The 15182-nt window shown below is 32.8% G+C and overlaps 2 protein-coding genes across 3 annotated transcripts; one reads left to right on the top strand and one right to left on the bottom strand.

The window, feature by feature from the left end:
- The first annotated feature begins 7082 nt into the window (after nt 1-7082).
- LOC148578974 (F-box protein At1g49360-like) lies at nt 7083-9295 on the top strand. 2 transcript variants are annotated; one of them, XM_088503400.1, is made up of 2 exons: nt 7083-7212; nt 8046-9295. In XM_088503400.1, exon 2 carries the CDS (start codon nt 8047-8049, stop codon nt 9052-9054), a length of 1008 nt encoding a protein of 335 aa, XP_088359526.1. In that variant the 5' UTR covers nt 7083-7212; nt 8046; the 3' UTR covers nt 9055-9295. The 2 variants fall into 2 exon arrangements, with proteins under 2 accessions (XP_088359526.1, XP_088359527.1); XM_088503401.1 differs by having other exon boundaries at nt 7106-7212; nt 8042-9186.
- On the bottom strand, nt 9232-14108 carry MEE18 (maternal effect embryo arrest 18). The gene is made up of 12 exons (XM_016325566.3): nt 13606-14108; nt 13394-13526; nt 13109-13205; nt 12671-12714; nt 12301-12457; nt 12070-12141; nt 11506-11589; nt 11208-11309; nt 10963-11010; nt 10455-10580; nt 9780-9872; nt 9232-9669 (listed from the first exon to the last, which is right to left on the bottom strand). The coding sequence occupies exons 1-12, from the start codon at nt 13901-13903 to the stop codon at nt 9538-9540; spliced, it is 1386 nt and encodes a 461-aa protein (XP_016181052.1). The 5' UTR covers nt 13904-14108; the 3' UTR covers nt 9232-9537.
- Nucleotides 14109-15182: the final 1074 nt, after the last annotated feature.

The raw sequence follows: 15182 nt of genomic DNA, 5'->3' as shown, positions 1-15182 counted from the left end.
GCAGCTATTTTTCTCCAACAAACCTATGGAAATAAGATTTTTTCGCAAGTCTGGAATATGCCTCACATCCTTTAAGGTTCTTACTCCTCCATCATGCATCTTGATTCTTATAGTACCCAACCCCATAGTTTTACAAGCATGATCATTGCCCATTAAAACTGTGCCACCATTTATGCTTTCATAGGTAGTAAACCACTTCTTATTTGGACACATATGGTGAGAGGCTCCTGAATCAAGAATCCACTTACCGGAGATTTCATAAGATTGTTCTGTTACAGAGTAACAATCTTCCTCATCATTTGAGACGTAGCTTGCTTCTTGCTTTTCTTTTGGGATGTCGTTGTTCTGTTTCTTGAAAGTTATCTTTTTATTTGGACAATTTGCTTTGAAATGTCCAGTCTCACCATATTTAAAGCATGTTCTCTCTGCGTGAGGTCTAGATTTTGGCCTAGACTTTTCACGCTTATTACCTTTTCCTATTTCATTAGTCCTTCCTCTAGCCGCGAACAATCCTTGTGCTTGAATTATACTCTCTTCCATTTGAAGACGACATTACACTTGTAGCAACCTTACATAGATCATCCGCTAAAAGTGATGCCCTCGTCTCATCCATGGTCAGAGTGTCACCCACCAGCATCAATGTCTGCACCAGATTTTCATAGGACTTCGGTAATGAAAGTAACAATATGAGTGCCTGGTCTTCATCATCAACCTTCACATCTATATCCTTTAAGTTTGATATGATCCTATCAAACTTATTGATATACTCTCGGATTGAGGTGCCTTCCTCCATCTTGCATGTATACAATTTGGATTTTAAGTAGATCCTGTTAGTTAGAGTCTTCGTCATGAAGTTACTCTCTAACTTTGTCCAGACGCCTGCTGCAGTTGTTTCTTCGTTCACCAAGAAAGCAACATCCCTTTCAAAGCATAAGATTATTGCAGCCCGTGCCTCAAGATCTAATTCTTCCCAATCCTCATATTTCATTCCCTCCGGTTTTTTCTCTTTTCCTGCTAGTGCCTTGTGTAACTTTTGTGATATAAGTAGATTTTTCATCTGCATCCTCCAATAGGAAAAATTATTTTTCCCATTGAACTTCTCGATTTCATATTTGCCTACTTTGACATTACTACTAGTAGAAGCCATTATATTCAAAATTGAATTTTACCACTCAAATAATGAATAATATAACGTTGGCTCTTGATACCAATTGTTGAGTCTACAACGAAATTTTGACTTCTAATAGATAGAAAGTAATATGAAATTGAACATTACTCACAATAATACACTCACTATATAATTATTAAAGAGAAAAAAGAAAGAAAATGAATAATTGCTATGGATGTGAATTCCTTTGATTTTTAATTGAATTGAATACATTTCGATTTCACTCATTTATATAGTTTCCTAACTTCTATAAATAACAAGAGAGCATACTATAAAATAGTTTTCTATAAAAACTCCTTAACTATCCACCATTTTCTCTCTTCCATCCTTTGTCTGCCTCCCTTTGTTTTCTCTCTGCCTTTCTTTTATTCTCACATTTTCGTTAACCCGATGACCAAATCTACAATGGTATGTTCGAATTCTAATACAAACAAATAAATTATGGGACTAAGTATTATTTTGGTTCCTAATATTTAGGGTCAGAATCGAAATCGTTTTCAATGTAATTTTTTACTTAGAATCATCCTTAACATTTTATTTCATATTAAAATCGTCATTTTTAATAAAATTTTTAATTTTATTACTAAATTATTCCTTTTCTAGTAAAAATTTTTATAAAATAATAAAAAAAAGAAAAGACACGAGGGGGAGGGAAGAAAGGGAAAGGAGAACGGACGCGAGGGAGGGGGGAGGAAAAGGGAAAGGGAGAGGGGAAAGGGAAGGGGGAGGGGTGACAACGCCGACAAAGCTTGGAGCCGCCGTCGTCGTCGCGAGCCAGGGAGAGAGCTTTTGTTTCTGCACCACGGCTCCTCACCGCCGCGTTTTCGCCGCTGCTCCTCACCGCTGCACCTCCCCGCTTCTGCTTCTTGCTTCGGCCTCTGTTTCTACTTCGGCTTCTGCTTCTTGCTTTGGTTTCTGCTTTTTGTTTCGGCCTCTGCTTTTTGTTTCTGCTTGAGTTTCAGCTTCTTTTGCTTCTGAGTCTGCTTCTGCTTCTACTTTTAATCTGATTTTGATTTGTTATTTTCTGATTTCATTGTTGCTGTGTGTTGATTTGGTTGTTGAATTTGATGTTGTTGTTTCTAGATTTGAATAATGTGTTATTGTTGGTGTTCTTAAATTTGATTATTAGTATTTGATGGGAGTAAGGGAGGTGGTGGTGGTAAAGGTGCTGGTGACGGTGAAGAGTATTTTTATCTGTAAAAAGTTAAAAGGACGATTTTAATATGAAATAAAATGTTAAGGACGATTCTAAATAAAAAATTATGTTGAGAACGATTTCGATTTTGACCCTAAACATTAGATACCAAAACAATTCAACTAGGTATCCTTTAAAAATGGTACAATATTCAACCTTTTATTACAATAATTAAAAAAAATTAAAATAAACACATCTAAAAATTATGAATAGATTTACTGTCTTTTTAAAATTAAATACACATTCAAAATACAAATTAAATAAAACTAAAATTTTAAATTTAAATTTTAAATTTCTGTTTTAGATTTAATATATTTAATTATTAATATATTATAATTTAAATACATATCTAAAAATAAAATTATTCAAAATTTAAAATTTTAATTTTAAAATTATAAAATAAACTTTAAACCATCTAATTATTAACTAAACCCATACAAAACACTCAAAGAAGTCATCCTCTGTGCACATGGAAAACCTCAGAGGCGCACATCGAGAAGTCATCCTCCGCCGTCGTTCATCCGCGTCACCTTCCTCTTCTGCGTTCATCCTCGACGCTGCCTTCCTCCTTCTCGGTGCTCATTCACAACGCCATATTACCCTTCGTTAACACTCATCTTCGTCGCCGCCTTCCTCCTCCTCGTTGCCGTTCGTTCGCATCAACGTCGTCACGCCGAAAACTTACCTAAAGTTTGGATGGGTCTCTAACACCATTACTTTTTTTTATTATTCTGTATGAGTTTTTTATTTTTTTGAAATAAAAAATCAAATAAGATGGCCCGAAAGATTTTCATATATATTGGAATGTTAAATTATTTTTCATGTGTAATTTCTGTATTTTGGAAATATTTTAAAAATATTTTCTGTATAACTTTATAATTTTAGATGTGTTACAATTGTTTTTTAATATTTAAATTTAAATTTTAGATTTATGATTTTGGATGTGTTTCAAAAATATTTTCTGTTTAACTTCATAATTTTAGATGTATTACAATTATTTTTTAATGTTTAAATTTAAATTTTAGATTTATGATTTTGGATGTGTTTTAAAAATATTTTTTGTATAATTTAAAATTTTAGATGTGTTACAATTAAAAAAAAAACTACAATAGAAAATATTTTAGTTTGTGTATATAATTATATTCGACCATTCATCACTAGAAAGTCATAAAACAGATCCTGCATTTTATCAAAGGTGCAATAAGTACGAGATTAATTTTTTTCTAAATGCACTGACTTTGAATTCTTTTTTTTCTACAGATACAAATTGGAATATTGTAGTAGAATAAAAGAAGGAAGAAAATGTAAAAGAAGGAAATATTACAGAGAGAAGAAACGTAAAAGAAGGAAACGTAAAAGAAGGAAATAATAACTAACTATAAGGTGGGTAGGAAGTTATAGAAATTTTAGTTTGAGTAAAGTATCGTTTTTGTTCCCAACGTTTGGGGTAAATCCTATTTGTGTCCCTAACGTTTAAATCGTCCTATTTGTATCCCTAACGTTTGTAAAAGTGATTCAATGTTATCTTGCCGTCAATTACACATCATAAGCGCTTTAGTTTGAGTTTTAAAAATCTCTTTTTGAAGTTAGAATACAAATGTTTGGGATAGAATCGATGATCTACTCCGAAAAATAGCTCATCAAATGTTGAAACTAATTCCTACAATATTTACATAATTCACTTTTCTAAGGACATAATTGAATATAAACACAAATAGTGGGTATAATATTAAAATCGAACACATCCAAGTGAGACCTAATTGAGAATGAATACATTCAAGTGAGAATAATTGAAAAATATAATCTGATTTGTTAGTATAATTGATAGTAGGATAACATTGAATCACTTTTATAAACATTAAGGATACAAATAGGACGATTTAAACGTTAGGGACACAAATAGGACTTACCCCAAATATTAGGAACAAAAACGATACTTTACTCTTTTAGTTTTTAAAATTTAAATTAATTTTAATTATAAATGTATATCCTACAAAATAAGAATATGTTTTAATTAAAAAATAATTAAATAATATTAAAAACTGACCAAATACTGAATTTTATTGTACAAGTAGCATTTTCTATATCCAAATAATTCTTATCCCTAAATTATCGTACATGCCTAAGGTAAGTTATACAGTATTCACTAGAAAATAAAAGTTTCGTTAATACTAATGAAGACATGTATTAACATTGAAGGAAAAGTAAAAGAGTATCTGGGTTCCACTTCAGTTAAAAAGCTTTGATCAGCATTGCCACCAACCACCGTGGGAGCCACCCCCCATGATGGTCCATCACTCCATCAGGTGAATAGCACGGCGGTATAGTGTCCAAAAACTAAACAACAAAACATGGTACCCACTGAAGCCCAAAAAGGTAAGTTGATTTTTTATGGGGTTCAGTTCTTAACAAACCCACTAAACCACGCAACCCACATAATGGGCCCTAGTTTAGGTTAATGCTCCAACACACGAGTAATGGCCCACTCTAAGGACCCTCTTGCCCTTTTCTGCTGCCTTCAACTTTATCTACAAAAACCTCCATTTGTTGTTTTGTTTCTTCACTAATTGTGGTTTTTCGTTTATTTATTTATAGCCGTCCATTTTCTCTTTTTGATAAGGATAAAGCTCTCTAAAGTCAAATTAGAAGGTCATGCGTTCAATCAATGACTACATTAATTATATGTGTATAAATATTGATTAATTCACTACAATTCTTTTTCAAAATCAAATTTAAAAAAATTTATCACCATATAAAAAATTAACTATTATATATTTGTATATAAATATATATTATTTAATTTATTTGCAATATATATTTTATTTTTTAATATTATTTTATATAAATAACTTATTTAATATTTTTTTTGTGTATAGATAATATAGTTGATCAAATATAGAAGGAAAACCCGTAAAAATTGACGGCTGATGTGCATGAGTATTATTAGAAATAAACAAATGTTGCATATTGACAAATTGTCAACCATAATTAAATTCTCAATAATTAGTTGACCTTCTAGTTTATGCGATGAAAATCAAAATCAATTTGATGCATGCAGATTATGGCTTCATATAAGTGAAGAAAAATCATTTATTAAAGTTGTTCAAAGTTTAATCAAATAAGCTAAAGAAGCTCAAGATTGTATGGTGTTTTTTAGAGGAATCTGAACATGCATGGTCAAATGAACAAAGATCAAGTTTAAACTGTTCTTTGATCGTTCAGGCTAAGAAATTGAAACTACTTATTCACGTATATGTATGCTTGGTAGTTTGGTTGTATTCAAACCAAAAGTTTGTTGTAAATGTAACTTGTGCGTTTACATACATATTGTAACAAATTAAAACTTGTATTACCGTAAATATGCAGTGACTAACTTGTTCACAGTAGTTAGTGTATAAAGATTATTAAGAGATTGGTACGTATTTCATAAGTACTATCATTCCACAATGTAGCTAATTAAGTTTTTTAGTGTTATATTTTTTAGTTGTGTACTAAGTCTATTTGTTAATCTCTTTAAGATAACACAATTTTATATTTTTCTATATTTTCAAAAAAATAAGAGATTTGTCATTAGACTATGCTACTACCAAAGGGATCCGAAACAATATTTTCTGCTTTTCCTTGTGATTTTGATTTCTTGGTTTACATTATATATATCCAAATACTAAAAAGAATAAATGTATTATTTATTTCAAGCCACAATGATTACAAAATTCAAGTTGAGCACTAATTATCTGCTAGCTTTGGTTGTTGAGCAATGCAGTGCTTGGCAGCTAGACGACCATATATATATGTGGATAAACTTAACTAATAATCTAATCTAGGAGTATGACTTTGTAGTTGTGGGACTTGTGTCCCCCAATTTGTGAAGGCAACTAGACGATCATATATAGTGAACACTACTGTTTTCTTCTTCTATGTTCCAAATATATGATGACTAGTGAGTCAAGTGTTAGATAATGACTAATGAATGAGTGAGTGGCCGTTTACATTTCAGGTAACTAATTTGCGATATAACTGCATCTCTGAGAGAATGATTTAATAACCTAATACAACAATTAGTGTTATATTAAAACTTTTGAAACTTGTTATTTTTATATGACTCAAATGATAATTCATGTAGCCAAATGATATAGTGAATAATTTCATACTCATTTAAAAAATAATTTAAAATAAAGCAAAAAAATGTATAAAATAAGAAAATAATCAATCATGAAGAAATATCTTTTAATATATAGAAATTAAAATCTCGATATAATTTTTTAAAATCTTTTGATATTATATTTTTAAATGAATCAATTAATTTTATAAAAATTTTACTAAATTTGATAATTTTACAATTTAAATTTTATTACTATTTTATATTTTACGTATTTAATTTATTTTTTTAATTTTAAATAAAATTTCGATTTTTCTATCTCGAAGTCTTTTGACACCATTTTTGTTATTTAAATATATTTGTATGTTTCAAATAAGGTTTAAAATTCAAATTTTATGGATGCAAAATAATAGTAGTATGTACTAGAAGAACTTATTCCTAAAAAACGAACCAATTCAAGTTGGATAGTCTGAAAAAAAATTTTCAATTTTCAAAATTTTAAGTTTTTAAAAAGCAAAAAGATCAAAAGTAACATTAATCTTGATGAAGCTATTATAAATGAAAATGAGAAAATCCCATTCCCATTATTCATATAGGAAAAGAAAAATGTCATGCTAAAACGAACACTTAGAGAATATCGCGTTTTCAGTTATCTTAATTCCTTTTGATGACCAAAACAATATTAGGTGCAACTCTCTCCTTTCTTCCATTCTCATAAGTCCCGTCGCACTTCACTCTTTGAAGAATACTGTAAGTGCCTGCCAATGGATAATGCAACCGTAAACATAACCATTATTATTATATATTATTGTTTCTTATATTATCAATCTTGTTTCTCTTTCTGCACGTAGCCATGTTCTTTTCTATGCTTTGTTATATATTTTCCCTTCTATTTCTTGTTCATCCTGAAGTATGTACACATCGATCCATCCAATCCATCTATTATGTACATTATAATCATTGTTTTTGGGTCGTGGTCACTCAAAATACTAAATTATATTTAATTTAGTACTGGTGGATTTCAAGAGGGATTAGTACTTTTTAATGTTTTTTGTCATTATTTAATCAACATAAATACTAAATTATATTTAATAAATAAATTTTATTCATTTATAAGTGTAAATTTTGAAAAAATGTGAATGCAAGTCGTATTGATTTATGTGTGCAAAATTCTAGTAAATATGAGTGCAAACTATATATTTTGTGTGTGTAAAATATATATAAATATAGATGTAAATTATTGTTGGCTAAGTACTGACAAACCATAGTAATATTTTCTAGTAATGTAGCATTACTCAAATTGTAGTATGACTATGCTATACTGACTAATGTCTGTACAAGTGTTATTAGAAACAGAATTACATTTTTTTAATTTTTGTTATACTTCTTTTAAGTAATATTTAGAAAAAAAAAGCATTTTAGTAAAAAAATATCATAATGATGGTAATCACCATAGTATAGTTATATTAAAATGAACCAGTCATTGATTTAGTTATTGATCCTTTGTTAATCATTAGTATGATTTCCCTGCATGCATGTACTAGTTAGTGGCTGATACATAATAGAATGTTTGTTGAAGGAAGGATGTCAGAGAGTGAGGAATGTAAGGAGATGAAACGAAGTAAAAGTGATGAATGGGAAGTAGCAGAGTGGTGTAATCTGCCTGGAGACCTGCTATCAAGAATTGCAAGCTATTTAGAATTGATAGACTTTCTGAGTTTTCGCAGTGTTTGCAAAGAATGGCTCATCCCTCCCTCAGAATACAACCCTTCAGGCCGCGAGCTCTGGTTTCTCCTCTATGGCAACGGTGAAGGCTCACACTGTTCCTTCTTGAAACTCGGATCTCCAAACTCCGAAAGACTCTACACCGTCAACTTTCCAGAACTTGACGGAGCCACTTGCCTTGCATCGTACCTAGGATGGTTGCTTCTTGTGCGGGAAAGAGCAATGTTTTTCTTCTGCCCTTTCTCAAGAGCCAAGATAGACCTTCCAGATTGTCCCTTCACAGACCTAAGCGAACATGTTGCTGCGTTTTCCGCTGACCCTACTTGCCAAGATTGCGTAGTGGTTGTGGTTAGCCGCAAGAGTGAGGTAGAAATGGAGCTGCACTTGCTTCGAAGGGGGAACAAGGAGTGGCACAAGCATTGCCATCGTTGTGGTCGTTCCACGCTAAACACAGTAAGTGGTGCTGCTTTTTCTGAGGAAAAGTTTCAGTTCTTGGACGCGGATGACGGCTTGGTTACCTTCAATGCTGACAAAAGCAGTAAGTCATGGGCGAATTATCGTATAGTTAACCATGGTTCTTCCAAGGACGTGGAAGCCTTGGAATATCACGTACGGAAAAACATGTTTGGAGTCTTGAAGATGGGTCAGAGGCTGGGCTTCGGGGGCGGTGAGGATGATGTTGTGTCCATTTCCATATGTGGCACCATGATCCTCGGAATACCGTGGCTTCATATCTTAAGAAATGATAGCGTCATTCTCAGTGAGACCATTGTGCCTGATCAGCAACATGTGGCTCTGGCTCGTCAGATTAAAGGGGTATGGATTCAACCAAGATATGTTCAAGTACCTCCTGGCCTAACCTGGTAGTGTTAGTTAGATCATCTCTAGTTCAGTCTTTATTTGATTTGATTATTATGTCAAGTTTCTTAGTTATTTTCATATTCCAACATTGGATTATATACTGTTTTGCTCGGTTGTTTCAAATGATTTATGGTGAAGGATTTGAGAATTCTTTTAATTTGGATTTCATTCAACTTCCAAACATTTAAGATACACTCAATTGAGATCTGCCATAATCAAATAAGATTAATGTATGCGACATACATACACAGCACTGCTGTAAATATACAAGACTCTTTAATGTTTCTCCTCCTTTTTTTTCTTTTATCTTAAACTATATCATCCCTACATAATCAAATACTTATGGCAATAAACATTATATCATGTTTTCATCGAATTGCTGTACCTTGGATGGGAGGAAAAATTGTTCCAATATATGATTATAAATAGGCAATTTTACCTAGAAATCCTTCAGAGGAAAAAAATTGTTAATTGTAGCCCCTTGTTATATCATCTAGCATCGATTAATTCCTTGACTCTCGACTTCATGTATCTGTCAATTAAGTCAGCGAGAGCTCTTATCAACGACTTTGGGTCATATATTATACCCACTTTGGAATCACGTAGGGAGTCAACAACAATCTGCAAAATAAGAATTGTTTGAGGATCTCAAATAAAAGTAAATTGCATTAAAAAGATTATAGGTTGTATTATCCACTCAATTTTGCCTCGAGCAAAGTTGGTATACATACCACATCAAATATTCCTTGGGCATTCAATCGGTCAACATCAACTGGAACTGAACTATTTCTTGGCACCAAAATGGTATTGATATACTGACTCGGCTGCATAAAATTATTAATGGCAGAAAAAATCTTGTCATCACATTATGCATATTGTACTGTGAATTTTAGGTTTCAGTTTCAAAAGTAACTGATTTTTTATTTCAAGTAAGATTCTACACACATCAAATACATCATTTTTCTTCGAAAGAAGCAAAACACCTGAGAAAAAATATTTTTCTCAAGCTTTTCCAGGCATCCATCATGTCGAACATGTGATAATAAAAACTAATGCTAAACAAATCTATCTATAGTAGTAGTTAGTAAGTACCAAAGTGGAAGTCCTAACTCATAGATTTTTATGTAAAGTTTCTTTAAAATTTCAATAATAATTGCAGCAACAACAAGGGGAGAGTAAACTACATATGACAATTCATTCTGCAATAGCAATCATCATATGGAGCGATAAGGGTTTATTAACAGTATACCACTTGGCACTTGCAACAGGGTAAAAAGCATGCATTCAAATAAAATGAAATTGGCACTCTTTAGTGAATTAATCAAAGACTTATTTTGAACCAGAATAAAAATAAAGATCTCTGTTTGGCACCAACTAGCTTCAATTGTGAAGGAATTTCCACTCACAGGATTCTTTAGCCGATTGCAAGGATCTCCATATGTTCGATTTAGAGCATCCGTGATGGCAGTAACAAAACAAGAAGCCGAAAACCCATTAGTCTCCCGGTCAGGTGTGCCATTTAACATAAGTACCTAACATTTAAGAAATAAAAATAAAAATGAGTAGAATTTTGGAAAAGAATGCATATATTGCTATAAAATTTCAATAAAACAAAAGACCGCCGCTAGAATTTCATGCATTGGAACAAATTCACGCCACTAATAGCACTATGGCTGGACTTCCATATCAAAGCACAGAAACTTATCACCCTTTTTGTCTTATTGCTCAGCAATCAAGAAGAGCCGGACTACCTTAATAGCTTGTTTCTTCCAAAAGAGAAACAAATGCTCTCCTTGCAAATTGAAAGCAATCTTATCAAGCCTAAATTCCTAAAATACAAACTGGATGCAAGGCTCATCAGACTAAACATTAATAGGCAAAGAAAACATATATAATTACAAGATCAAGAAGTACCTTGAGGCAAGACCTTGACGAAATAATCTCCCCAATTCCCAATAAGACCTAGAAAAACTTGTTGATCAGTGATCATCTAGTAGGAGAACTAAACTGTGTAAAGAAGAAAGATATGTTTATTCTAGCCAAATTATAGATTAATCCACATAATTATGCAATGTCTCAAACAAAATAAAAGATTATGCAATGTCGCTTCATGAAGAGGAAATAGCATACTTTTTACAAACTACTTCTAAGAATCTTACCAACGAGGGACAGATTGAAGTGAAAAGGGAACCCATGGCATATACAATGCAGTCCACATTACTTAACTGCTCTAATACAGTTGCATTAGGTGAAGGAAAGACCTATTGAAAAGATATCATGACAAATGGAAGTTATAATTATAAATTGCTCATAAATTATTAAATCAATAGCAAAATTCATTTCCTAAAAAAAACTTCTTATAAAAATGAATAAAAGTTGCACTTTGTCAAATATATTCTTTTTCTCTTTCCTAACAGAAGAACAATTCTAATAAAAACAGCACCAAAACAGATTTACCTCATGGAGCAAATTTTTCCCCTCACTTGACATGTAGAAGACACGTTTTATTTTTGAAGGAAGCGCTGGAGTGGAAAAGCTATCCTACCCACAAAATGATAAAACTTTAGTATACAAGAAATATAAGATACACAGTTTTACAATATTACATACTAGATCAACCAACCAATCACAATTTTGTAGTATGTCAGTTAGTGAGAATGACAGAGAAAAAAAATTAGTTTGGAAGCTACAACTTCACTAGATTTTATATCAGGAAAGCATTAAAGTAATAGAGTGACTAATTCTGAAATTAAATATTTTCTGAAATTTAAACCAAGTACTCTTGTTTGTTTCAAACTCAACTAACATGTAAGTTAATATTTTCGATGCCTTTATTGACATGTTTACAGCATCAGCATACATTCCACATCATTACAACTTAAAAAACACCCTTCCTACATTGATATTACTTTCAATAAGAGTCCAGAGATTTAAGTCGGACAATGTACCTCAGATCAGTAAAATTTTGAGCAGAAATACTGTATTGATAAGCATAATCTCTCAATACATACAAAAACATACCTTGTTAATCAGCTCTGTCGTTCCCCTGGTTGGATGAGAAATTTCATTTTGTCCCCTTATAATAGTTCCATCCTAAATGGATATTAGAGCATAATGTAAGAAAAAGCAAAACAACAATTCAAATTGTGAATTTTCTTTGAACAGCAAAGAAATAGTTTTCCTCTCAGAACCTGAATTTACTCTCAATGAAACCAAAGCAGAATTACATGATTAAATACACATGTAACATACCCATAATTCGCACCCTAAGGTAAGCCTGTCGTTGGTGGAAATTACAGGGAGAACCAGGCTTTCAGGGGGAATATCTGAAACACGTGAAAACAAAAATATTGCAGCATCCAAGGACCGAAAAAATATACGTGCGCCTGCAAAAAAGAAATTTCCGATGCTGCATGGTTCATAAAAGTCAGTTTAAATTGTTCTTTTTTTCACACACCAATTGCAATTGCCAGTTTCCAAAAATTTACCCCAATTACATAGGCATTATATCATATCAGATTCTAAAGCAATTAATTTTATTGGTTAGGTAGGAGGATGAGAAAAATGGCAAGAAAATTTAATAAACTACTACAAACATTTAGCTGAAGTAAAAATAAAGGACCTGCCATTGCTGAAACAAAATGATTCTTCAGCCCGGCGTAGAATCTGCAAACACCGAAATGGAAGGCCCAACTTTCAAGGAAGCTCACCAAAAAAGCATACAATATTGAAGCACGTTATATTTTTTCTTTCTTCTGTAGTGTCGATTATTATAGTGATTGATTGTTACTATGACGGGCATAATAATATATTTTGTCTAAAAATGCAAAAGAAGACATGATACTCAACTTAAGAGAGACTTTTGAACCAAAATTACAGACACTAAAATACTAGACTACAGTTTAAGAAGCAACAACCAATCTCAGAAACAAACGATTAAAAGTAATAAAAAAAGGAGACCATACTTTATAACATCCATATTCATATAAGAAATGTTTAGCAATTGATGAGTATGAGCAGGATTAGAAAGAAAAGAAGTACAACTAGTTGTAAGAATCACCTGACTCTGAAAATAAACAAGAAAAGATCGAATAGTCTCCCTGTAAGGTTTCGAAACACCTTTCCATAGTGTGTGATCACCTTCCACAATGGAGTACCTATACATGTCCCAGCAGCAGTGCAGAAAACACACATTACAAAATAGTTCTCATAAAAAAGTATGCAAAAAATTTGGATAATCTTAATCCCCACTAATATAGCGCACACACTGCGGCAATATATGTACATAAAGTTAAAGAGAAAGTTCAGTAACTAGATTGGCATTGTTAGGCATAAAGGAAAGCACCATTCAGATTTAGCTTTGAGTGGATCAAGAGGTAGACGATGACCAAGCAGATTCCGAACTGCAAGAGCTTCAGCTGTGCTCTGATCAGACAACCTCAGACACCTCGAACGTATGTCTCCAACAGCAGGACCACCTGACAAACGCACACCAACTCAACCAATCAAATCGGGAGAAAATGAAAATAAAAATCGCAAAAAGATGGGAAGACAGACCAAGGACGCGAACGATCTCGGCGGTGCTTCCGCCGTCATCGGAGACGGGGAGAACGTGGGCGACGCGGGTAGTGAAGGTCTTGAGGTCCTCGACGACGCCGTTGAAGGCAGTCCCGCCGGAGAAGACGAGGAGAGCTGGCTGGGGAGGGGGAGGGGGAGGGTCAGGGTTGGAGTAACAGCGACGGTGGCGGGGTGAGGGAACGGAAGCCATTGAAGGAGGAGAAGAAGAGGAAGAGGGAAGGGGAAGAGGGAGGGAGTTAGAGAAGGTGGGACCCAAACCCAACCAAGCTTCCGCCATTGTTCGCGCGTCTTCTTCACACTTTACAGATATCGCGTCACACTGTCTTTCGGATCCGATCCCACTCCAAACTGAACTAACGGTTCCGATGCGTTTTTGCGTTTTTCAACCTTTGCCCTTAGATTTAAGAATTTAATTAAGAATTAATCACCACCCTTTTCACTATACAAATTATACAAGAAAATCTCTAATCCCTAAAACGCGCATCTTATGGCACCTATAATTCACGCGTCTCTTATTAGATTCTCTAATCAATCAAAGCGAATATATAACTTTCTTTTTCAAAATGATTTCGTTTCCTTTTTTGAATTTTCTTACCTTCTCTTTTCGATCTCTTTTGTTTGTTTCTCTTTTCCTTATCATTCGCTGTTTACATACGTTTCTCTCTATGTTCTCTTTCTCGTTTTCTATTATTTCTGAAATCAAGCTCTGAAAATCGTTTTGAAAATAATGGATGATTCAACTTTAAATTATCAGTTGAACCAGAGCGAAGTAGATTTTGAATTTGAATTCAATGAAGTTCGTGAGGTGTGGTTTAATTTCAATTAATAATTGAATCTGAATTTAAATATAGTTAGTAGTTTATGATTGTGTAGCTGAATAATACGTGAACTTTGTTTGTGAAATTTGCTGTTCATTGTTCCTTGTTTGAATTGAATTTAATGTACTAGTTCTGATGAATTTTCTGCATTTTATATCAGGGGTGTAAATAAAAAATATTTGGGTATATTTCAGGAAAGTTTGGGTGTATTTACAGTTTATGACTTTTCATCTCACTGAAGGTGAATTGTCTTATTGTTTTAGTTGAATTGTTTTAGTTTCTGTTCATTAATGATTCATGAATCTGATTTTTGTTATTTTTTATGATGGTTTTATAGTTGTATTTGCATTCTATAGTTTATGCTTGTTTTAATATGGTGTATTTTGGGTGTATTTTGCAGCAAATCTGTGGTGTTGATGAGCAGTTTGTATCCAAGGTTGGGATGATCTTTAACACCCTTGAAAATGCTGCAAAATTCTACAAGGATTATGCGAAAATTGCAGGTTTTTCTCCAAGAGTTCGGAGTACAAATAAAAAGGAAAACGAAATTAAGAATCAATTGATTACATGTAGCATAGAGAGAAAATGGAAATTGAAAATATCTCTGACCGAGAAGACAAATCCCTCGGCTAGATTTGAAGTAGGAAAGTCGAAAAAATTTTCATTGTTTTGAATCTAATCAAGTGGTTGAGGTGTGGTTCAATTCAGAAGAAAAAAAGTAGCATTAGAGGAAACATT

Source organism: Arachis ipaensis, chromosome B10 (assembly GCF_059453495.1).
Source record: "Arachis ipaensis isolate K30076 ecotype BB chromosome B10, ASM5945349v1, whole genome shotgun sequence".
Classification (NCBI taxonomy): Eukaryota; Viridiplantae; Streptophyta; class Magnoliopsida; order Fabales; family Fabaceae; genus Arachis; species Arachis ipaensis.
The sequence above is the reverse complement of the archived record's forward strand: the minus strand, read 5'-3'. Positions and strand labels throughout refer to the sequence as shown.

Bases quoted from the DNA above. Each gene is read 5' to 3' on its own strand.
- LOC148578974 (XM_088503400.1), top strand. From the start codon at position 8,047: ATGTCAGAGAGTGAGGAATGTAAGGAGATGAAACGAAGTAAAAGTGAT.
- MEE18 (XM_016325566.3), bottom strand. From the start codon at position 13,903: ATGGCGGAAGCTTGGTTGGGTTTGGGTCCCACCTTCTCTAACTCCCTC. The intron at 13,527-13,605 runs GTCTGTCTTCCC...TGCGTTTGTCAG, and splicing joins CGAGATCGTTCGCGTCCTTG to GTGGTCCTGCTGTTGGAGAC. The intron at 9,670-9,779 runs GTATGTATACCA...CTTATTTTGCAG, and splicing joins CCCAAGGAATATTTGATGTG to ATTGTTGTTGACTCCCTACG.